This window comes from Andrographis paniculata, unplaced genomic scaffold (assembly GCF_009805555.1).
Source record: "Andrographis paniculata isolate CXL003 unplaced genomic scaffold, ASM980555v1 Contig78END, whole genome shotgun sequence".
Taxonomy (NCBI): Eukaryota; Viridiplantae; Streptophyta; class Magnoliopsida; order Lamiales; family Acanthaceae; genus Andrographis; species Andrographis paniculata.
In genome coordinates, this window is record NW_026137615.1 from 3166707 (window position 1) to 3190852 (window position 24146).

The 24146-nt window shown below is 33.0% G+C and overlaps 3 protein-coding genes and 2 long non-coding RNA genes across 16 annotated transcripts in view; 3 read left to right on the plus strand and 2 right to left on the minus strand.

The window, feature by feature from the left end:
• The window catches only part of LOC127239700 (cycloartenol synthase-like), a 21921-nt gene extending 14188 nt beyond the window's left edge, over positions 1–7733 (plus strand). The window contains exons 1-15 of one of the 3 annotated variants that reach the window (XM_051257970.1): positions 1711–1963; positions 2857–3042; positions 3607–3696; positions 3780–3968; positions 4063–4147; positions 4475–4641; positions 4715–4903; positions 4965–5201; positions 5280–5501; positions 5573–5629; positions 5707–5897; positions 5986–6163; positions 6237–6317; positions 7150–7233; positions 7405–7733. In XM_051257970.1, coding sequence (XP_051113927.1) covers positions 1754–1963; positions 2857–3042; positions 3607–3696; positions 3780–3968; positions 4063–4147; positions 4475–4641; positions 4715–4903; positions 4965–5201; positions 5280–5501; positions 5573–5629; positions 5707–5897; positions 5986–6163; positions 6237–6317; positions 7150–7233; positions 7405–7515 — 2277 coding nt within the window. In that variant the 5' untranslated portion in view covers positions 1711–1753 and the 3' untranslated portion in view covers positions 7516–7733. Of the gene's footprint in view, positions 1–1710; positions 1964–2856; positions 3043–3606; positions 3697–3779; positions 3969–4062; positions 4148–4474; positions 4642–4714; positions 4904–4964; positions 5202–5279; positions 5502–5572; positions 5630–5706; positions 5898–5985; positions 6164–6236; positions 6318–7149; positions 7234–7404 lie in introns of those variants that run through there. The other 2 variants (XM_051257969.1, XM_051257968.1) reach the window with 2 other exon arrangements.
• Positions 4633–17262, minus strand: LOC127239705 (uncharacterized). Of its 2 annotated transcripts, none has more exons than XR_007836215.1 (3): positions 17116–17262; positions 15573–16148; positions 4633–5182 (listed from the first exon to the last, which is right to left on the minus strand). It is a non-coding gene; the product is annotated as an uncharacterized LOC127239705 (long non-coding RNA). The 2 variants fall into 2 exon arrangements; XR_007836214.1 differs by lacking the exon at positions 4633–5182 and adding an exon at positions 14944–15493.
• LOC127239701 (cycloartenol synthase-like) lies at positions 10423–17269 on the plus strand. Of its 6 annotated transcripts, XM_051257975.1 has the most exons (16): positions 10423–10650; positions 11372–11409; positions 11642–11771; positions 12347–12436; positions 13730–13918; positions 14371–14455; positions 14786–14952; positions 15026–15214; positions 15276–15512; positions 15591–15812; positions 15885–15941; positions 16015–16205; positions 16280–16457; positions 16526–16606; positions 16814–16897; positions 17159–17269. In XM_051257975.1, the coding sequence occupies exons 1-16, from the start codon at positions 10423–10425 to the stop codon at positions 17267–17269; spliced, it is 2277 nt and encodes a 758-aa protein (XP_051113932.1). The 6 variants fall into 6 exon arrangements, with proteins under 6 accessions (XP_051113932.1, XP_051113934.1, XP_051113933.1 ...); XM_051257977.1 differs by lacking the exon at positions 11372–11409 and having other exon boundaries at positions 10423–10647; positions 11658–11771; XM_051257976.1 differs by lacking the exon at positions 11372–11409 and having other exon boundaries at positions 10423–10637; positions 11621–11771.
• A 761-nt stretch (positions 17270–18030) lies between these two features.
• LOC127239699 (lanosterol synthase-like) lies at positions 18031–23797 on the minus strand. 4 transcript variants are annotated; one of them, XM_051257963.1, is made up of 16 exons: positions 23560–23797; positions 22335–22550; positions 21307–21396; positions 21033–21230; positions 20853–20937; positions 20453–20619; positions 20169–20357; positions 19860–20096; positions 19669–19791; positions 19501–19599; positions 19375–19431; positions 19112–19302; positions 18847–19024; positions 18697–18777; positions 18373–18456; positions 18031–18175 (listed from the first exon to the last, which is right to left on the minus strand). In XM_051257963.1, the coding sequence occupies exons 1-16, from the start codon at positions 23767–23769 to the stop codon at positions 18050–18052; spliced, it is 2331 nt and encodes a 776-aa protein (XP_051113920.1). In that variant the 5' UTR covers positions 23770–23797; the 3' UTR covers positions 18031–18049. The 4 variants fall into 4 exon arrangements, with proteins under 4 accessions (XP_051113920.1, XP_051113919.1, XP_051113921.1 ...); XM_051257962.1 differs by having other exon boundaries at positions 20853–20961; XM_051257964.1 differs by lacking the exon at positions 19375–19431 and having other exon boundaries at positions 20853–20961.
• Positions 18094–20023, plus strand: LOC127239706 (uncharacterized). The gene is made up of 3 exons (XR_007836216.1): positions 18094–18243; positions 19098–19774; positions 19879–20023. It is a non-coding gene; the product is annotated as an uncharacterized LOC127239706 (long non-coding RNA).
• Positions 23798–24146: the final 349 nt, after the last annotated feature.

Genomic DNA, 24146 nt, shown 5'->3' on the forward strand with positions numbered 1-24146 from the left:
TCTTTATTAAATTATCAATTTATTTTTATTTTTACTTTTATTTACAAAAAAATATCAACCCACACTATTCACATTAACTCCACTAAAATCAATGTAATATAGGGTTTGTTTATTTGGAAGATTTAAAATTAATTTTAATATTTTAATTCTTTAAAAAAATATTAAATTAAATATCTATTTTTATTTATTATATTATACTAAAATTTAATTTTACATTCAATACATCATATCAATACATATTTATATCACATTAAACAACTATTTTACTTCAAAATTTTACTATTCAAAACCAAAATCTTAACTTAAACATACTCTACCATTTTCATCTTAAATAAATTCAGTAAGTATAATACTCACTCCGTCCCAATACAATAATTTTGTTTACAATTTTTGTCCGTCTCAAAACAATAGTCTCATTTCCATAAATAATCATATAACTATAAAACTACCTTTATTTTTTTATTATTATTACACAATTGCCACTACTTTTTACACTAATACACTCACAAGAGCAAAAATGTCTTTTACCCGTACTTTTTACCCACTACCAATATAATATTTCCTAAATTCCGTGTCAAACATAACCCAGACTATAGTTTTGAGACGGAATAAGTACTATTTTTTTTTTTTTTTATGACGTAAGAACCCGCAGCCGCTACCCGAAAATGCGCACCGGATAAACTTCCAGCCGGGAAGTAACATTTATATCATTGTTTAAATGTTAACTTTTTTAAATGAAAATTTTATTTTATTTTTTTTTAAAAAAAACCAAATTATTATAATAATATACCAAATAAAACGTGGTTACTAGTTAGCCATAGTATCATGCAAAATGGCAGAATTTTTACGCAATAACAACATGCAGCATAGCATGTGATTCTGCATCGACATCATAACTAATTAATGCATTATCTCAAATTCAACTCACACATATACTCCCATAATATATATATTATGTTTACGTATATTTTTTTAGAAGCTTTGATATTAATTATTAATTATGAAAAGTAGATAAAAAGTAATCACTCTTAGTCTGTCCGACTCTAAAGATCATAATTATTTTTTGCGTATTATTTTTTTAAATATTATTAATTATTATATAAAAATATAATATAAATCAATAAAAATAAGTCAAAATAATTCTATTAGTATCTTATAATACTAATATAATGATATTTGTACAAAAATAAATTATATAAACATAAGAATATTTTTAAATATTAAATATAATGACTTAAAAAATAAATGTAACATTTAGAAACGGATGGAGAAAGTATATATATATTTGTGACAAATAACCAAATAAAATAAAAATAAATAATTTTCTCTCAAACTAAAACTAGGAGTGTGTATTTATATTTATATACTTCATCCATCCGTCCCACAGTCCCTATTTTTTATTTTTGTTTGTTTCGTATATTTGTCTTTTTTTTTAAAAAAAATATGATTATACACTTTAATCATATTTTAAATTTCATAATTTATAATTTTTTTAAATCTTAATTATACTATTTAGTTATTTTAATTTTAATATATAATTAATTTTATTATATAATAATTATTTTTACTAATATACTTTTTAATTACTTATTAATTATACTTTACATAAATTTTTGAATCTACAATAATAGTCCCAAATTACATCGAGCCAGGGAGTATTTTACACTTAATATATATATATATATATAATTCTATTGTATTTATGAGTGTGAAGCTAAAAGTGCTTTGAGCTTATTCTTCAGTGCCCCCCGCCATGTGGAAATTAAGATTCTCCGACGAGGAAGACGACGGCCACCGGCAATGGCTGACCACCACCAACCGCCACGCCGGAAGGCAATTCTGGGAATTCGACCCAACGCCGCCCACTCCCCGCCACAACGCCGCCGTCGAGCAGGCCCGCCGGAGCTTCCAGGCCAGCTGCCATAGCATCCGTCAGAGCTCCGACCTCCTCATGAGGATACAGGTCGTATTTGATTTCAATTTTTTTACTTATACAATAATTGTAATTTCTAATAATAAAAATAAATATTTTTTTATTCATTAAAAATCGATTATTCATTAATAATGTGGTTTAAGCATATGAATACTAGTAAGTTAGGGCTACTCGCTCGGACCATATAATTACCAACTCAAAAATTTTGATCATGATTGTAGATTCAGGTTTGAGTTTAATTTATTCCGATATAATATATATATATATATATTTTAACATACTCCATTCGTGTGCCTCTAAAGGTTACATTTACGTCATTGTATTTAACATTAAAATATTTTTATATTTGTATAATTTTTTATACAAATGTCGTATTATAAGACACTAATGAAAGTATTTTTGCAATTTTTTCTTAATTTGTATTGCGTTTTGATATAATAATTATTATTCAAATATCAACACACAAAAAATAAATGAGACCCCGAGAGCGGAACGGATGTAGTATTGTTTTTTTCATAGGACTAAACTATACAAGAACATGTGACTATATTTATCTATATAAGAGCTTTTGCTATTCTTTTTAATTAATTTCAAATGTTTCAAAAATTTTCTCGTTTTTCTCTAGTTACTCAATAATTTTTCTTTTTTATACTTATCTGCCACAATTTTTTTCATTCATTTTAAAAAAGAGTAATAACAAAATGATAAAACTGTCAAAATTACGTGTGTTATGTTTTTCAACAAAAAATACATAAATATTTTATATTTTTTACACAATTTCTCATAATTTACATAAAAAAAAATATTATACAAATTATTTCACAAAACAAATACATCACTAACCATTGAAAAAATCTTCTAATTTTTTTCTTTTAAAACCAAAAGTAAAATGAAGAAAGTATTAATATATGTGTGTCTTGCAGTTTTCCGGTGGAGATGAGATTTTCCGACACGGTGGCCGGAGTTACGACGGCGACGGCGACGGCCACATCGAGGAAAGAGTGGTGGATGTGTTGAGAAAGGGGATGAAATTCTACTCAAGTCTACAAGCTGAGGATGGACATTGGCCTGGTGACTATGGTGGTCCTCTTTTTCTCCTCCCAGGCCTGGTAACATTACAAACACATTTTCATATATATATATATATATATATATATTTTTTTTTTAAGCTTGGGGAGATGATAATTGAAACCTTCATAGCAATGGGTCCAAGTAGAGTGGAGATCCGACCCAGATTCATTTATTTATTTGATATCGGGTCAAACCGGATTGAGTATTATCTTTCCTCAGTCTGGTGATAAACTTTGCATTTGACTTTTACATACAAATTAAGAAAAACTAGTATTTTATAAATATGTAATTTAATAAAGTAATGTAATATTCAAATTGTTTTTGAAAAGTAACGTAAAAAAAAAAAAAAAAAGTAAAAAATAAAGACATTTTAGATTGTTACTTTTTTTTTAAAAGAAAATAAAAAATGAGAAGTTTTAATAGTTTAGTAGGAGACGAATGAAGTATATTATATTTGAGTTCGGAATTTAGAGGTGAACCCAATCCAGATTGGATATTATATATTCAAATTCATCGGTCACAAAATGACATTTATTTTTTTTTACATGACTAGTTAAAAACTTAAAATTACATTCAATAGCTAAGACATCTATATGTCCCAGATAATAACATTGTTTATAATGGATGCGCTAAGCTCAACACTGACGGAGGAGCATCGCCAAGAAATACGCCGATACCTTTACAACCATCAGGTATTAAATCACATTATGTTTCTAGAAAGCATACATATTTTTATGTCCAATGATTCATCGATTTTCAATCGATGAGTCTATAGAACGAAGACGGCGGATGGGGCTTGCACATCGAGGGACATAGCACCATGTTCGGCACCGTGCTCAATTACGTCACCCTAAGGCTTCTAGGCGATGGACCGGGAGATGAGGTCGTGAAACGAGCAAGAGCATGGATTCTTGATCACGGTGGCGCTACCTACATTCCCTCCTGGGGAAAATGCTGGCTCTCTGTTCGTATCTAGTTTTTTTGTTGCTCGTGCGTTATGTCTTTGTTGATTTATCGACTATGTTGTCTGAAACAAATTTTTTTCCCCGTAAGTATAGGTGCTCGGCGTGTATGAATGGGACGGGAATAATCCTTTGCCTCCGGAGTTGTGGCTCCTCCCTTATTCGCTTCCTATTCATCCGGGTGCACTTTCGTTTACTCGATCATTTGCAAAACTTCTTGTAATAACTTTATACGGTTCTACTATATGTAGGTTTGTTTGGTGGTTTGGATTTTGAACTGAGATTTTAATAGTAACAATTTTGAATTTGAATAGTTTTATAATGTGATATAAAAAGGTATTTCTGTAATGTTTTGAATGTAAAATTGATTTTTAGTATAATATAAAAATAAAAAAATAGTCGTTTGATTTGATATTTTTGAAGAAATTTTTTTTTATGAATAGTAAAATTTGAAGAGAATCTTCCAAAACACACCCTATATTTATCTTGTGTGACGATACGATTGTAGGCCGTATGTGGTGCCATTGCCGGCTCGTGTACCTCCCGATGTCGTATTTATACGGTAAGAGATTCGTAGGCCCTATCAATGCCACTGTACACTCTCTCCGTAAAGAGATCTATACTCAGCCTTACCATCAAATCGATTGGGACTCGGCAAGAATTCGATGCTCCAAGGTACGTTTGTTTATAAATAGAACTCAACTCTGTTTTGAAAAAATGGTGAGATATTAGTCGGGTCGACGTACAGGAGGACTTATACTACCCACATTCGCGCTTACAAGACATCCTATGGAAATGTCTGCACGGATTCGTCGAACCTCTTTTCAAGCGATGGCCATTCTCGAAGGTAAGAGATCGAGCTCTAGGCATGGTGATGGACCATATCCGGTACGAGGATGTCAACACGAACTACCTTTGCCTCGGACCCGTAAACAAGGTAATATTACTTCGTCGAGCTTTTTCTTTCCTTACGAGGTTAACACGGGTTCTCTTACAAGGTACTCAACATGCTCTGTTGCTGGATCCACGAACCGAACTCCACATCCGTGACGCGACACCTTTCGAGAATAAAGGACTATTTATGGCTGGCCGAAGACGGCATGAAGATGCAATCATATAACGGGAGTCAGCTGTGGGACGTCGTTTTCACTGTCCCGGCAATGCTCGCTACTAAACTGCAGAACGAATATGGTCCGACGATCGAACGGGCTCATAACTTCATCAAAAGATCACAAGTGAGTCCAACCATTCAATACTGACGCGTTTATTAAACTTGGTTCTTACGCTTAACGTACCGTGTTTCGACTATGAAGATTGGAAAAGACAGTTCCGGGAACCCGAGCTCTTGGTATCGCCATAGATCGAAAGGCGGATGGTCGTTTTCGACTGCAGATCAAGGATGGGTTGTTTCCGACTGTACGGCAGAAGGTCTAAAGGCAGCACTTCTTCTGTCGCAATTGCCGTCGGGGATTGCAGGAGAAGCAATAGCACTAGATAGGCTACACGACGCAGTCGACTTGCTTCTGTCGTTTCAGGTAACGATCGAACGTTACATTCATTTCCAAAAAAAGCCTCGACGGGACATCGTCATTTTTATCTGTCGCAGAATAGCGGCGGAGGATTTGCATCGTACGAGCTCACGAGATCCTACGCCTGGTTGGAGGTAAACGAATCGAAACAAATCATTATACCGGTGATCAAACTATTGATGAGATCTATTCGAATGAATCCATCTGATAGATGATTAATCCCGCGGAGATCTTCGGGGATATAATGATCGACTACCCGTACGTCGAGTGCACGTCGGCAGCCATTCAGGGACTGATTCTATTCAACAAGCTGCATCCCGGCTATCGCGCGGACGCCATCGTGGCGTGCATCGAGAACGCCGTCAAATTCATCGAAAACATTCAATTATCCGACGGCTCATGGTAATACAACAAATCCTGCACAAACATACCGAACTCATTACAATTCAATCTTATGATACTATGCTGTTCATCGAAAAACAATGGCTAGGTACGGATCGTGGGGCGTGTGCTACACCTACGGGACATGGTTCGGGATAAAAGGGCTGATCGCAGGCGGGAAGACGTATGAAAACAGCTCCCATGTGCGAAAAGCGTGCGAGTTTCTTTTATCTAAGCAACTCCATGGCGGGGGATGGGGCGAGAGCTATCTATCGAGTCACGATAAGGTAAAAATTTATTTTCGACACTTGAATTTGCTGCTGATCAGCTCCAAAAAAATGATTCGTTTCATGGCAATAGGTGTACACAAATTTGCCGAATGACAAAGCTCATGTGGTGCACACCGGATGGGCGTTGTTGGCGCTCATCGAAGCAGGGCAAGTAAGTGTCTTCATATTTGTTTTCCAAACCATTTGGTTCAACATTAAAATTAAAAATAAATTAATTTGTTTAGTCCGTAATGAACCCATATTATCATTTTAGTCATAACTTGAGCTTGTATAAATCTAGTCCCGTAAATGAAATTTTTTTGCACTTTTAGTCATCCAGCGCCGGAGACGCCTACGTAACACTCACGTTGCTCGCCGGAAGACACGTATCGGACCAAATCAACGATAAAATAAAAATTTTTAAAAAAATAAAAATCTAGATGTCCTTAAGGTGTGGCTGACCTTGTGGACAAGTGTGCTCCGGCAAGTCACATGAGCGCCAGGTAGCATCTCCGATACCGGAGAACTAAAATTGCAAAATATTTTTACTACTAGTCGGCGACAAACTTCAGTTACGAAATTAAAATGATAAAATGTACTAAAGAATTAAAAGTTGATCTAGGAATCATTCACTAAAAGGGTGTGTTTGTTCGGGGGTTTGGATTTTGAGTTAGGTTGTACGATGAGATATAAATAGGTGTTGATGTGATGTTTTGAATGTAAAATTGATTTTTAATATAATATAAAAAATAAAAAATAGATATTTAATTTGATATTTTTGAGGGAAAAAAATTGGATGAATAGTGTAAATTCAATCCAATCCTCCAAACAAACACACCCTAAAGTATCTTATTTGATTTAATTTCAAAACATTCCATTCAAGCATTTGCAATTCTCTATGAACATTTTAAACCACAAACAAACCCTAAGTTCTGAGGCACAGAAACACATAATAAAACATGAGCAACAGATTGAATCATTTTCTCATATTTTCGATCGAGCAGGCAGAGAGGGACACAAATCCGTTGCACCATGCTGCTAAAGTGCTAATCGATGCTCAAATGGAGAACGGAGATTTTCCACAACAGGTGAGAGAAAATCCCCAATCCAATTGAGGAAACTATCAACATAAGAATGAATCGAATATTCAATAATAGCAAAACACTTAAGATCAATGAAATTCACATCCAGATTTGAAATTGAAGCATTAAACTCACCAAAATGATCTCGATTTGAGTGGTTTTGGCTGGTTCTTGCAGGAAATCGTTGGCGTGTCCAACAATAGCCTCATGATCAGCTACTCCGCTTACAGAAACATTTTCTCGATTTGGGCGCTCGGTGAATATCTGAACAAAGTGTTGCGAGGCTGAGTGAACAGAAGCTTAAACAGAGGAATTATCCTAATTCAATTCAAGTAATTGAAGGAAGATAGGCGATGATAGTACTGTGCGGGTGTCTTTTACATATCGAAAAATTTGATGTAAAACTTATGTATTTTTAATAATTTGCTCCCCATGTTTCTTAGTTATTATTATTATTATTATTATTTTTGGTGTAAAAATTAAAAAATTATACTATTTTCGTCCGATTCTAAGGTCTTATTTACTATTACTTTTTAGATATTTGAATATTAATTATTATATCAAAATATAGTACAAATTAAAATAAAATTGCAAAAATATTTTTATTGGTGTCTTATAATACTAATAGATAGACATTTGTAAAAAAAAAAAAAAGATAAAAAAATTATACAAATATAAAGATATTTTTAATGTTAATACAATATCGCAAAAGATAAATGTGACCTTAGAAACGGATAGAAAGAATATAGTTTTATTCATTTGTTTTTTTAAATATTTTTTTTAGTATAAATAATTATAAATTAAGATCGATATGTGTAATTAAAATTAAAAAAAAAATAATTAAAATTTTTTAAATAAAATTAAAATGTATAATCATTTTTCTTCCTATGAGATTTGGGACGGACATAAACTGTGGAGATGATAGGTACGACGGAAAGAATATATAATTATGTTAAAATTTCCAGTTTCAAAAATATTATTTTGCCTCCTTTTTTTTATTTTTTTATTTTTTTTATCCGAGTGTACCAAAGGAAATAAAAATATATACTACCTCCCTTCATCACTAATCTATCCATTTGCATTTGACATCATTGTTTTAACATTAAAAATATCTTTATATTTATATAATTTTTTGTACAAATTTTATTTCATTAGTACTATAAGATACCAATAGAAATATTTTTGTTATTTTTTTTAATTTATACTATATTTTAATATAATAATTAATATTTAAATATTATATACAAAAAATAAATGAATAGATTGACAGTAGACGGATGCAGTATATCAAAATGATAAAAGTAAATCCACATTTTGCCCCCCTCCAATTTTGTCGTCTAGTTCGGCTATTGCATATACGACTCTCTTGGATGTATTAAGTATGATATAACGTGTGAGATTAGCAAATAAGTGATTTCTATATCTCATTAAGTATTACTCAAAACCTATTTGATTTATAGGAAATTTAAAATTTTCTAACATTATTACCTTTTAACCATATTACACTATTTATAGAATTTAAAATATTTAAAACATTGTTAGTATTTTTACCCATATTTCCAACAATAGTATCATGCAAATTGATTTATTTTCACGCAATAATCTTGCAGTTTTATACTTCTTCCGTTCCGGTGCAAGGTTGCCGTTTTTTTTTTCACGTAAATTTTTTAATATTAGTATTATAATGGGTTATAGTGAAAAAGACGAAAATACTCCTATTAGTATTATGTAATATAAAAGTAATGACATTTGTGTAATATAGTATTAGTTTTAAGAACATTTATTATGTTAGGTAGTACAATTACTAAATTAGAAAATTATAACATTGTTTTGAAACGGACGAAAGTAGAAAATAGTAACCATTGACGGAGAGAGTATATTAATTTCCATTTATATATATACTTTTTTCTTTTATTTGAATTTGATTTCTCATTAAAGTTTTAGTTTAAATATTATTTTAATGTGATATTTTGTAAATAAAAATAATAATATTCTCTTTGTCCTATCTTAATTAATATTTTTTTATTTTTCACCCCATTTTACTGTAAATACGAGAATTTAAGAAGATAAAATTAGTAAATAATTAAGAATGTATCAATAAATATAATTATCGTATAATAAGAATAATTATATATTAAGATAATTAATTAGTTTAATTAAAATTAAATTATAAATTAAAACAATTTAAATGAGATTGGAGTAAATAATTTTTTTCCAAAAAATTTGAAAGTGAAAAATAAGTGGAGGATACTAAAATAAAAAATTGACACAATAAGTAAGACAATGGAAATACTTTTTATATATCTTATTGTTATTATAAAATAATTTTATTTTTTTTTAAGGCGGCGATGACGGTGCAGAATCTCAAATTCAGTACTATGCTCCACATAGATAAGTTAGTGACAGTACATTATTTATATTCATAAAATACAAACACAACATATAAACTAACACACAAATAGATAGCAAACAGTACACGGTAATGTTAATAACAGCACATTATTTATATTTATATAATACAAACACAACACATGAACTAACAATACATGATATAGTTTCATTCAACACACACAACAATTTATTTCAGCACATGACATACACTTGTACAACATTCGTGTAATCATAAACAAACAACAAATGTCATTAATACAAATAACACATGTTGTTTTCAATAAAGACTTGTGTTGTTTTGTATATTATGGGTACCGTAACGTTTTCCTAACTTTTAATATTTATATTTAAATAAAATGACATAACTATTTTGTATATAAAGTCTACTCCCTCCGTCCCGCAATAAGAACATCTTTTATTTTTTGCACGTAGATTTTTAAATGTTAGTATTATATTATTTTGTAGTGAAAAGGATAAAAATGCCCCTATTACTACGGTATGTTATAAAAGTGATATCATTTGTGTAATATATTGTAAGTTATAAGGGTATTTATTATATTAGGTAGATAGTATATTTACTAAATTAAAAAATGGTACATTTGTTTTGGGACGAACAAAAATAAAAAATAATATCCTTATTATGAAACGAAAAGAGTATTTTATTTTATTTTTTTATATTAAAAAATAACAATAAAAAAATCAAAATCAAAATGAAAAGAACATAATCGTATTCTCTCTCAGATAGTTTCCTATAAAGAGTGTAAAACTGGAAGTCGTGTTTGAGTTTCTTCAGTGCCCCCCGCCATGTGGAAATTGAAATTCTCCGACGACGAAGACGACGGCCACCGCCAATGGCTGACCACCGCCAACGGCCACGCCGGAAGACAGTTCTGGGAATTCGACCCGACGCCGCCCACTCCCCGCCACAACGCCGCCGTCGACCAGGCCCGCCGGAGCTTTCAGGCCAGCAGCCATAGCATCCGTCAGAGCTCCGATCTCCTCATGAGGATACAGGTCGCGTTAAAAATGGTCGTATATAATTGAAAACAAAAAATATTTATTTCATAGAATATTAAATCATAATATTATTTTAATTAAACTTAAAATTTAAACTAATTAATTTATTTGGTTTTGATTTGAAATTAAATATTTAATTTGAATTTTAGTTTAAATAGTATTTTGATATGATTTTGTAAATTAAAATAATTATTCATTTGTCAATTTTTTCTCACTTTTTTTTGTCATTTAAATTGATTCCATTACTAATTTTGGCAAAGTAAAAAATTCAATATTTAACTATTAATTTTCATTTAATATTTATATAAAGTATTATCATTAATATACACTATTTATATTTTTTTTCTTCATTTTCTATAATTTTTTATAAATATAATTAATTATTTTTATACATTGATCACTTTTCTAATAAAAATATTATTTTTCTTTCTTAATTAGTAAGTATATAATACTTCATAAGTCTCACTTTTATGTCCGATTTATTATAGATACAAGAAATGTAAAATATAATTAATAAATGATTAAAAAGTGTATTACATAATATAATTATTGTATTATAAAATTAATTAGAAATTAAAATTAAGGTAACTAAATTGTATAATTAAGATTAAAAAATTATAATTATAAAATTTAAAATGCAATTAAAGTGTATAATTATATTTTTTAAAGAGTAAGTGACAGATAAAATAGAATAGACGAAAATAAAAATAATGGACGAAAAAAGTGGGACGGAGAGAGTATATTTTTATTGAGAATTGTTTGGATTAAATATGAGTGTGTTTCGTTTGATTAGTTTAAAAAAATATTTGATTGAGTTTGGTATTAAAGTATTGTTTGATGGAATATTTACAAGAAAAAAAAGTATTATTTTTTTTCGAAAAATACAGAGATCAAATAGTAAAAAATTAAAAAATTTGAGGTAAAAAAACACGTCTGTATTGTAGTTTGCCCAAGACGACGGCATTTTCCGACGCCATGGTCGGAGTTATGACAGCGACGGAAATAGCGACGAGGACGTGGAGAAAAGAGTAGCAAATGTGTTGAGAAAAGGGATGAAATTCTACTCAAGTCTCCAGGCTGACGATGGACATTGGCCTGGGGACTATGGCGGCCCTCTTTTTCTCCTCCCAGGCTTGGTAATATAGACTTGTTTTATCCACTAATTTATATATTTTTTATTATTTAATTATGTGATTATTTAATGGACATAAATTTTAATAAAAATAAATAAAAATAGAAATATTTTTTTAGGATAAAATAATTAGAACAATTGCTATTTTTTCAATAAAAAATATGAAAATAAATTTAGACGACAATCGAAAAGAAAAAATGAGAATAAATTTAAATAACAGATAAAGTATATAGGGATAAAACATATGGATAACATACATATTTCATTCGTTCATTTTTTAAATGGGTCTTTTGGAATTTTGTAATAACTAGTATTTAATTGGTTAGTGAAAGCGAGTAAAAATTTCCGACATTTTTGTCATTTAATTTTATGTATAAAATAACTGTATGTGTAATAGTATGTTTGTAATTTAAATAAAAATTAAAGGTATTTTGTAATTAATGTATGATTACTTAACCTAAAATAGAAAATATATACTTTGAAGTGGTACAAACGAAAATGATAAAAAAATACTTTAAATATATAGTCTTGGGGAGCTCTCCTTTAGCATTGACGTGTATACGTATTCATGCATTGTAGATAATAGCGTTGTTTCTAATGAATGCTCTAAGCTCAGCCTTACCGGAGGAGCATCGTCGGGAGATACGCCGCTACCTCTACAACCATCAGGTATTAAAAGTAGAGCAAACATCATATTTTGTCTCATTCAATATCATAATTATCAATTTTGGTCTCATTCAAAACTTTTTATTAATTTTGGTCTCACTCAAATGAAAATTTATCAATTTTAGTCCTAAGATGGGTGATTGAGACTGAACACGGCCGCGTTGGATGAGTCAGAAAGGTGACTGGCATCCCAGGCAGCCAACACGGCCGTGTTGATTACCCTGCATTTCTGAACACGGTCGTGTTCCTGCCCATATTTTGAACATAGCTATATTTCTGCTCATGTTCTCAACACAACCATGTTCTAGGCCATGTTCATGCCCATGTTCTCAACACAGCCATGTTTCCGACCTTGTTCTCAACACAGTCATGTTTTAAGTCATATTCACGACCATGTTTTCAATATAATCATATTGTAAGTCATATTTATTATTATTTTCACTTCTTTGTTAAAATTATTTGATATATATTTATAATTCAACAAAAATATTTTTTACAATTATTTCATAAAATAAAAAATAATCAATTTTTAATATTTTAAAAAATAATTGCAAAAGTATATATAAAAATAATAATATATTAATATATATTTTTAATAATTATCATTATATATATTTTTAAAAACTTATAGTAAAAATTTTAAAATATTATTTTAAATTAATTATTTCTATAAATTATAAATTATAAATTAAAATTATTATTCAAAATAATATTGTTAAAAATATATATCAATATATTATTTTTTGTTGAATTATAAATATATATAGATCAAATAATTTTAACAAAAATGTGAAAATAATAATAAGTATGATCTACAATATTATTATATTGAAAACATGGTCGTGAACATAGCCTAAAATATGGCTGTGTTGAGAACGGGGTCGTGAACATGGCCTAAAATATGGCTGTATTGAGAACATGAGCAGGAACATGGCCTAGACAATAGTTGTGTTGAGAATTTGGGCAGAACATGGTTGCGTTCAGAATACGGGCAGAAACACGGCTGTGTTCAGAAGTGCAGGGTAATCAACATGGCCGTGTTGGCTGCCTGGGACGTCCAGTCACCTTTCTGACTCATCCAACACGGTTGTGTTCAGTTTAAGTCACCCATCTTGGAACTAAAATTGATAAATTTTCATTTGAGTTGGATTAAAATTGATAAAAAATTTTGAATAAGACCAAAATTGATAATTATAATATTGAATGGGACCAAAAATAATTTTTACTCTTAAAAGTACTTCCATGTCCCGTGATCCGTCGATCGATTTTTAAACGCGATTCTATATCTATACATAGAACGAAGACGGTGGATGGGGCTTGCACATCGAGGGACATAGCATCATGTTCGCCACCGTGCTCAATTATGTCATACTAAGACTTCTAGGCGATGAACCGGGAGATGAAGTTATGATCCGAGCAAGATCATGGATTCTGGATCACGGAGGCGCTACCTATATTCCCTCGTGGGGAAAATATTGGCTCTCGGTTCGTCTATATATATATCATGATAGAGTTAGCCATAAAATTCTAGGGGGGCAAAATATCGAATTTTTTATTGATTCAATGTTGTCTTTTTTTTTATTATTATTCTCGGCATAGCCAGGTAAAAGAAATAGAACAAATTAAATTTTTTAGAAAAAATTTCAACAAAATTGCATAAAATTTAATAATTTTTTACAATTAAAAAAAAAAATAAAGGTTAAAAGTGTAAATATGGGCAAAATTTATATGATTTTTTACACAATAAAATTTTTTTAAAAAAATTAGGGGGATAAATTAATATAAAATACATATATTTTGGGGTTGGGGTCGGTTGCCACCCTTAGCATGTATTTAGGTTCCGGCTGTATATATATTGTCGTCACTAATTCCTTGTATCCCTGCTGATCTATCTCAAACATGTTGTTTGAAAGGATGTAGTTTCCGTGTAAGTATAGGTGCTCGGCGTGTATGAATGGGACGGGAATAATCCTTTGCCTCCGGAGTTGTGGCTCCTCCCTTATTCGCTTCCTATTCATCCGGGTGCACTTTCGTTTACTCGATCTTTTGCAAAACTTTTTGTAATAACTTTATACAATTCTACTATACGTAGGTTTGTTTGGTGGTTTGAATTTTGAACTGAGATTTTTAATAGTAAAAATTTTTGAATTTAAATAATTCTATAATGTGATATAAATAGGTATTTTTGTGATTTTTTGAACGTAAAATTGATTTTTAGTATAATATAAAAATAAAAAGTAGTCGTTTGATTTGATATTTTTGAAGAAACTTTTTTTTTTTTATGAATAGTAAAATTTAAAGAGAATCTTCCAAAACACACTATATTTATCTTGTGTGACAATACGATTGTAGGCCGTATGTGGTGCCATTGCCGGCTCGTGTACCTCCCGATGTCGTATTTATACGGTAAGAGATTCGTAGGCCCGATCAATGCCACCGTACACTCTCTCCGTAAAGAGATCTATACTCAGCCTTACCATCAAATCGATTGGGACTCGGCAAGAATTCAATGCTCCAAGGTACGTTTGTTTATAAATAGAACTCAACTCTGTTTTGAAAAAATGGTGAGATATTAGTCGGGTCGACGTACAGGAGGACTTATACTACCCACATTCGCGCTTACAAGACATCCTATGGAAATGTCTGCACGGATTCGTCGAACCTCTTTTCAAGCGATGGCCATTCTCGAAGGTAAGAGATCGAGCTCTAGGCATGGTGATGGACCATATCCGGTACGAGGATGTCAACACGAACTACCTTTGCCTCGGACCCGTAAACAAGGTAATATTACTTCGTCGAGCTTTTTCTTTCCTTACGAGGTTAACACGGGTTCTCTTACAAGGTACTCAACATGCTCTGTTGCTGGATCCACGAACCGAACTCCACATCCGTGACGCGACACCTTTCGAGAATAAAGGACTATTTATGGCTGGCCGAAGACGGCATGAAGATGCAATTATATAACGGGAGTCAGCTGTGGGACGTCGTTTTCACTGTCCCGGCAATGCTCGCTACTAAACTGCAGAACGAATACGGTCCGACAATCGAACGGGCTCATAACTTCATCAAAAGATCACAAGTGAGTCCAACCATTCAATACCGACGCGTTTATTAAACTTGGTTCTTACGCTTAACGTACCGTGTTTCGACTATGAAGATTGGAAAAGACAGTTCCGGGAACCCGAGCTCTTGGTATCGCCATAGATCGAAAGGCGGATGGTCGTTTTCGACTGCAGATCAAGGATGGGTTGTTTCCGACTGTACGGCAGAAGGTCTAAAGGCAGCACTTCTTCTGTCGCAATTACCGTCTGAGGTTGTAGGAGAAGCACTAGCGCCGGATAGGCTGCACGACGCAGTCGACTTGCTTCTATCGTTTCAGGTAACAATCGAATCTTACGTTCATTTTCTCCGACAGCCTCAACGGGACATCATCCTTTTTTATTTGTCGTAGAATAGCAGCGGAGGATTCGCATCGTACGAGCTCACAAGATCCTACGCCTGGTTGGAGGTAAACCACATAAATCAAAACTATATAAAACAAGCTCTTCGACTGATGAGAATTCGAATGAATCCATCAACAGATGATCAATCCTTCGGAGATGTTCACAGACATCATGATCGACTACCAGAACGTCGAGTGCACGTCCTCAGCCATTCAGGGCCTGAGTCTATTCAACAAGTTGCATCCCGGATATCGCGCAGAGGACATTCTAGCCTGCATCAAGAACGCCGTCAAATTCATCGAAAGCATTCAGTTAATTGACGGCTCATGGTACGCTAGAAATCCTGCTCGAACATACAATCCAATCTTATGATACTATGTTCTTGATGGAAAACTATGGCTAGGTACGGATCATGGGGCGTTTGCTACACCTACGGGACATGGTTCGGGATAAAAGGGCTGATAGCAGGCGGGAAGATGTATGAAAACAGCTTCCACATGCGAAAAGCGTGCGAGTTTCTCTTATCCAAGCAACTCCCCGACGGGGGATGGGGCGAGAGCTTCCTCTCAAGCCAAGATAAGGTAAACAACAATTTTCGACACTCGAATCTATTGTCAACTCACAACAATGATTCATTTCATGGCAATAGGTGTACACAAACTTGCCAAACTGCAAACCTCACATTGTGCAAACTGGATGGGCAATGTTGGCGCTTATCGAAGCAGGGCAAGTAAGTGTGTTCATAAATTTTTTTCAAGATCATTTGGTTTAACATTAAAATTAAAAGTTCATCTAGAAATCATTCACTAAACACATATTTGATTTGATTTTCAAACTTTCGATTCAAGCTTTTGCTATTCTCTAAAAACATTCCAAAACCCTAAGTTAGAACATGAGCAGAAGATTGAATGATTTTCAAATATTTGTGATCGAGCAGGCAGGGAGGGATGCAAATCCACTGCACCGTGCTGCTAAAGTGCTGATCGATGCTCAGATGGAGAATGGCGACTTTCCACAACAGGTGAGGAAAAATCCCCAATCCAACCGAGGAAACTCTCAACCACTAGAAGCAACGAATAAACACTTGAGAGTTGAGATCGATGAAATTCACACCCAGATTTGAAATTGAAGCATTAAACTCACCAAAATATATCCTGGTTTGAGTGAATTTCGTTGATCTTTGTAAGAAATCGTCGATGAAATTCACATCTAGATTCGAAATTGAAGCATTAAACTCACCAACATATATCCTGGGTTGAGTGAATTTGGTTCATCTTTGCAGGAAATCGTCGGCGTATTCAACAAGAACTGCACGATCAGCTACTCGGCTTACAGAAACATCTTCCCGATTTGGGCGCTCGGAGAATATCTCAACAAAGTGTTGCGAGGCTGAGAGAACAGAAGAACAGAATCGTTTCACAAGTCAATTCAAGTAATTAAAAGGAAGATAGAAAGATGAAAGTATTGTGCATTTGTGATTTGAGATATGGAAGAAATTTGACGTCAATGTGTGATTTGTGAACCAAACATGAAGGATTTGTTGAATTTGGTTGTATTTCTTATAATCCAAGGGTGTGTTTTGGTTACAGCGGCAACGATAGATTCGTCTCGTGTTTGTGTTTGTGTTTGTGTTTGACCCATTTATTGTCGTGTGTCGAGTTTGAATTGACTTATATTGATCTGTATATATAATTAAGTCGAAATTTTTAATTTAAATTAAATTATTTTTTATCGTGTTACGTTAGTTTTTATTGATTTAAACATAAATTAAAATGAATTATTTAAATTAAATTTAGTTTAAATTAATTTGTAAAAAAATTATTAAATTACGATTATTTTACCTATATAATAAATATATTAATCATATTAATATATTATAATCGATTGTTGTGTCGGATTCGAATTGAGAGCCACAATCCTAACCCGACCCGTTTATTATAGTATCGGGTTCATATCACCCTGTATACATATATCAAATTGTCGTGCATATCAGTTTTTGTCCGACTCTAGTTTTAGTTTAACTGTAATTTCAAACTGAAATAAATATTACTATCAAGTAAAATTATAGTACTATATCCACTCAACCTACAAGTTTTTTGGATATTTCATAGTAAAAGATACAAGAGCATTTGTTATAACCATAAGTTTTTTGAACTGCGATGATTCCTCTGTTTTAGCTTCTGTTCTCTCTGCCTCGCAACACTTTGTTGAGATATTCTCCGAGCGCCCAAATCGGGAAAATGTTTCTGTAAGCCGAGTAACTGATCGTGCAGGTCTTGTTGAACGCGCCGACATTTTCCTGCAAGGACCAACCAAATCCACTCAACGACCTAAGACGCACCACATCTTCAATTGAGATGTGCTTTGGTGAGTTCAATGCTTTAATTTCAAATCTGGATGTGAATTTCTTCGATCTCAAGTGTTTTGTCATTATTGCTTATTCTATTCACTCTAATGTCGAGAGTTTTCTCGATTGGATTGGGGATTTTCCCTCACCTGCTGTGGAAAGTCTCCGTTCTCCATTTGAGCATGGATCAACACTTTAGCAGCTCGGTGCAGCGGATTTGCATCCCTCTCTGCCTGATCCATCACAAATATTAGAAAATTATACAATATGTTGATCGTGTTCTATAATCTGTTTCTGTGCCGTCGAAATTAGGGTTTTTTTGTGGTTTAGGAATGTTTTTAGAGAATATAAAAAGCTTGAATCGAAAGTTATGAAACCAAATCAAATATGTGTTTAGTGAATGATTTCTAGAAGAACTTTTAATTTTAGTGTTGAACCAAATAATCTCGAAAAAATATTATGAACACACTTACTTGCCCTGCTTCGATGAGCGCCAACATTGCCCATCCAGTTTGCACAATGTGAGCTTTGCAGTTTGGCAAGTTTGTGTACACCTATTGCCATGAAATGAATCATTGTTGTGAGTTGAGCAATAGATTCGAGTGTCGAAAATTGTTTTTTACCTTATCTTGGCTCGAGAGGAAGCTCTCGCCCCATCCCCCGTTAGGGAGTTGCTTGGATAAAAGAAACTCACAAGCTTTTCGCACGTGGAAGCTGTTTCCAAACGTCTTCCCGCCTGCGATCAGCCCTTTTATCCCGAACCATGTCCCATAGGTGTAGCACACGCCCCACGATCCGTACCTAACCATTGTTTTCCAATGAACAACATAGTATCATAAGATTAAATTATAATGAGTTCGATATGTTTGTGCAGGATTTTTGGCGTACCATGAGCCGTCGGATAGTTGAATGCTTTCGATGAATTCGATAGCGTTCTTGATGCACACTGCAATATCCTTCATGCGATATCCCGGATGCAGCTTGTTGAATAGCCTCAAGCCTTGAATGGCTGCAGATGTGCACTCGACATACTGGTAGTCGATCATGATGTCCCCGAAAATCTCCACAGGATTGATCATCTGTCAATAGATTCATTCGAATACATCTCATCAATCAAAAGAGTTTAATTGCCGTGGTTTCTTGTGCTTTACCTCCAACCAAGCGTAGGATCTTGTGAGCTCGAACGACGCAAATCCTCCACTGCTATTCTATGGCAAATAAAAAGGATGTTGTCCGTTGAGGCTATCGCAGAAATGAATGTAACATTCAATTGTTACCTGAAACGACAAAAGCAAGTCGACTGCGTCGTGCAGCCTATCCAGTGGTAATGCTTTTCCGGCAATCTCGGTTGGCAACTGCGACAGAAGAAGCGCTGCCTGCAAACCTATGATTAAAACTTTCTATAGAGTTGAATTCTTGTGGGCTATCACAAAAAAGACTCGAACCTTGAGGCCTTCAGCCGTGCAGTCGGGGACAGCCCAGCCGTGGTCTGCTGTCGAAAAGGGCCATCCGCCTTTCGATCTGTGGCGATACCAAGAGCTCGGATTCCCAGTACTGTCCTCTTTGATCTTCACAGTAGAAACATGTTATGTTAACCCTAAGAACTTGATTTTTGTAGTTGATTGCGAATACTAACTTGTGATCTTTTGATGAAGTTATGAGCCCGTTCGATCACCGGGCCATATTTGTTTTGCAGATTAGTAGCGAGCATTGCTTGGACAGTTAAAACAACGTCCCACAGCTGAGTCCCGTTGTATCCTTGCATCTTCATGCCGTCTTCGGCCAGCCATAGATAGTCCTTTATTCTTGAAAGGTGTCGTTTTACCGATATGGAGTTCGCGTCGTCGATCCAACAACAGAGCATGTTGAGTAACTTGTAAGAGAAATCGTGTTAGCCACCGAGGTTGTTACAAAGGAAAGAAAAAGCTCGATGAAGTAACGTTACCTTGTTTACGGATCCTAGGCAAAGGTAGTTGGTGTTGACATCCTCGTACCGGATATGGTCCATCACCGTGCCTAGAGCTCGATCTCTAAGCTTTGAGAATGGCCGTCGCTTGAAAAGAGGTTCGCCAAATTCGTGCAAGCATTTCCAAAGGACGTCTTGTAAGCGCGAATGAGGGTAGCGTAAGTCCTCCTGTATGTCGAGAAGACTAAATCTTGGTCTCGTTTGAAACGAGTCGATCCTAAATATATATATATATGTGTGTGTGTATCTCTACATAAACCTACCTTGGAACATTGTGTTCTGGCCGAATCCCAATCGATCTTACGGTAAGGTTGAATATAGAGCTCTCTCCGGAGGGAGATCACGGTGGCATTGATCGGGGCTACGAATCTCTTACCGTATAAATACGACATCGGGAGGTACACGAGCCGGCTATGACACCACATACGACCTACAATCGTATAGTCACACAAAACAAATACGGTAGAATCATGGGTGTGTTTGGATTTTTGAATAGTAAAAATTTGAAGTTGAATAGTTATTCGATCTGATATAAATAGACGTTGATTTGATGCTTAAATGTAAAATAAATTTTTAGTATAATATAAAAAAATAATAATAATAATAATTGTTTAATTTGATATTTTTTAATAAAAAATAAAAAATAAAAAAAAATAAATGCACCTGGATGAATAGGAAGCATATAAGGGAGAAGCCACAACTCTGGAGGCAAAGGATTATTCCCGTCCCATTCGTACACGCCGAGCAGCTTTACTTGCGATAAAACAACATCCTTTCAAACAACATAGTCGATAAATCAACACAAACATAAAGCACGAGCGGCGATAAAATATATATACCGACCGAGAGCCAGCATTTTCCCCATGATGGGATATAAGTAGCGCCCCCGTGATCGAGAATCCATGATCTGGCTCGGCTCATAGCCCCGTCGATTTGTCCATCGACCTCTTCGCCTAGAAGCCTTAGTGCGACGTAATTTAGCACAGTACCGAACATGGTGCTATGTCCCTCGATGTGCAAGCCCCATCCGCCGTCTTCGTTCTATAGACTCATCGATTGAAAATCGATCGATCGATCTTAGAAAAAGTTATTCCGACGGCGATAAGTGGTTTATTACCTGATGATTGTATAGGTACCGGCGTATCTCCCGGCGACACTCCTCCGACAAGGTTGAGCTTAAACTATCCATTATAAATAATGCTATTATCTGCGGTACATTGATGTATATGTATATATATTTTGGAATATTCAAATGCAATTTTAACTATATATATATAAATTAGAGACAAGAGAATATGAAAAATTCTCAATTAAAATACAATTAAGAGAAAACAAATTAAAAATATATAGCAATGAATCGTTGTCCAACTTGATTTTAAATATATTTATGTGACATATGTTGGTAAAGTACAGGCTAATGGTGTAGGAATGGATTCTTGATTTCTAATTCTTGCAAAGATGTATGTTTTTTTAGAGTATATTATGAAAATAATTTATTATTTCATTACTTGTCTTTATTTTCTATAAATAAATAAATAATATTATTATTTAAAAATGTCATGATTTTTGTTCGAAACCATATGACTCGGCTTGTGTAGATATTTTCAAAAGTAGTAATTTTTTTATATCCTATTGCATCAATAATTATTTTTTCTCATCAAACATTGCATCAAATACTCAAACTTCTATTATTTCAAAATTTTTCAAATTTTCAAAACTTAATAAATTTATATGTTCATCGAATTAACCTTGCAATTCTTTTTTTCCAGAGAGTACTGATCAAAAGGCCAAATAGCATCGACAAAAAGTACAAATAGCACATTATCTGTGAAATAAGAATATGTGTTATTTGTCATATTTAAAATATGTGTTTTATAAAAGTATGTTGTATGTTCTTAATTCTTATATTGCATTTATATTATATTATAATATTACCATAAATGTAGCTTATATACATCAAATTTTGTTTTTCACTATTTACAATTTTTTTTTTTCAAAAATATTAAATCAAATATTTTTTTAAAAAAAATAAATTATTCAATTTTTATTTATATAAAATTAAACAATAATTCAAATTTATAATTTACTTTTCAAATCAAAAGTCAAAATAAAATCATCTGAACAAACGCGTCAATAGTAACTTACAAGAGGTGGTATGAGAAATAGAGGGCCAGCATAGTCACCCGGCCAATGTCCATCGTCAGCCTGGAGACTTGAGTAGAATCTCATGCCCTTTCTCAACACATTCACCACTCTTTCGTCGCCATCGCCATCGCCATCGCCGTCGCCGTCGTCGTCGCCGTTGCCGTTGCCGTCGTAACTTCGACCAGGATGCCAGAAAACCTCATTTTTTTCGGCAAACTGCAAGACACATATATACATACATATTATACATATAATTGTTGCGCTTCGATTACTGTACTGATTGGATCAAATTAATATATTGTTGATTTGACTCAATCAACAAATATTTATAAATAAAGTACATACAGTACATATTTTAATCATAAATTATATAATTACATGTGGGATAGATATACGTATTTATTCGGAAATAGTAATCTTTCATTTAATTTTGTATCAAAGGTTTGTCGTTAATTTCACAACATGTATATAATCACCACATGTTATAATTATATAGTTACGATACTCAATTTGTCCGTTACTTTTGCTTATTTTAATGTAAATTAAAAATAATGGTAAAAATATTTTAAACAAAAGTTTATAAAAAAAAAAATGTACTAGTTCCAGTGCCAAAAAAACAGTGTTATGTTTTTTAACACCAAAGTTAAATAATATTCATATTATTTTGACAGTGGATAAAAAATATGAGTAACATATATTTTTACTCTTACGATGCGCCCCGGCTGGATGCGGAACGGCGTGACATTTATATAATAATAATAAAATATAGGTGACTTTATGAAAATATCAATTTATTCATGTAGCATTTTTCAAAAGAACAATTTTCTATAAATATTATAACAAAAATATAAATATATATACATTAATATAATATACTCTGTCCGTTCCAAAAGAGTTTCTTATTTTTTTATTTTCATCCCTTTCAAAATAATTGTCATAATTTTTTTAAATCTTTAAAAAGAGTAAGGGTTTTTTAGTATTTTATATTCTATTTTATACTCATTTTCACTTAATACTATTATTTTTTAATTTTCGTGTGTGAAACATCTCTTTTAGAACAGAGTGAGAATATATTATCCACTCATAAAAAGTCAATTATTCAACAAAATATATTATTTTTTATATTACCAACACAACACAGTTACTTATTCCCCACACAAAAAAATCAATTTATCTAAAAAAAAAACTAGTGAACCAAAATTTCAAAATCAACTATTAAAGTGACCTGTATCCGCATGAGTAGATCGGAGCTTTGACGGATGCTACGGCGGCTGGCCTGGAAGTTCCGGCGGGCCTGCTCGACGGCGGCGTTGTGGCGGGGAGAGGGCGGCGTTGGGTGGAATTCCCAGAACTGCCTTCCGGCGTGGCGGTTGACGGTGGTCAGCCATCGATTGTGGCCGTCGTCTTCGTCGTCGGAAAACCTTAATTTCCACATGGTGACTGTGGAAGCTCAAACACGACTTCAGTTTAATAACGCTTTTATGAATGTAGGATAATATATATATATATATAGCAAAATAATTGGCAATGTTTATATTTATATGTAGGGTTCTCTTATCCAAACTTCATTCAATTTTTATTATTCATAATTAAAAATTTTCAAAAACATTAAATCAAATTTATTTTTTATTTTTTATTTTTTATATTATATTATATTAAAATTAAATTTACACCATATTTTTTATTTTTTATATTACATTAAAATTGAATTTCATCTATTTATATCACACAGTACAAATGTTTCAATTTAAAATTCTTACTGTTCAGATCTCAAATCAAAATTTAAACCCCCAAACAAACACACCTTTAGTA

Excerpts from the sequence above, each read along its gene's own strand:
- LOC127239701 (XM_051257973.1), top strand. The coding sequence starts at position 10,423 with ATGTGGAAATTGAAATTCTCCGACGACGAAGACGACGGCCACCGCCAA. Across the intron at positions 15,513-15,590 it reads ACTTCATCAAAAGATCACAA|ATTGGAAAAGACAGTTCCGG; the intron begins GTGAGTCCAACC and ends TCGACTATGAAG. Across the intron at positions 15,942-16,014 it reads GATCCTACGCCTGGTTGGAG|ATGATCAATCCTTCGGAGAT; the intron begins GTAAACCACATA and ends ATCCATCAACAG.
- LOC127239699 (XM_051257962.1), bottom strand. The coding sequence starts at position 23,769 with ATGTGGAAATTAAGGTTTTCCGACGACGAAGACGACGGCCACAATCGA. Across the intron at positions 21,397-22,334 it reads TATTTCTCATACCACCTCTT|ATAATAGCATTATTTATAAT; the intron begins GTAAGTTACTAT and ends AATGTACCGCAG. Across the intron at positions 19,600-19,668 it reads GCACGGCTGAAGGCCTCAAG|GCAGCGCTTCTTCTGTCGCA; the intron begins GTTCGAGTCTTT and ends ATAGGTTTGCAG.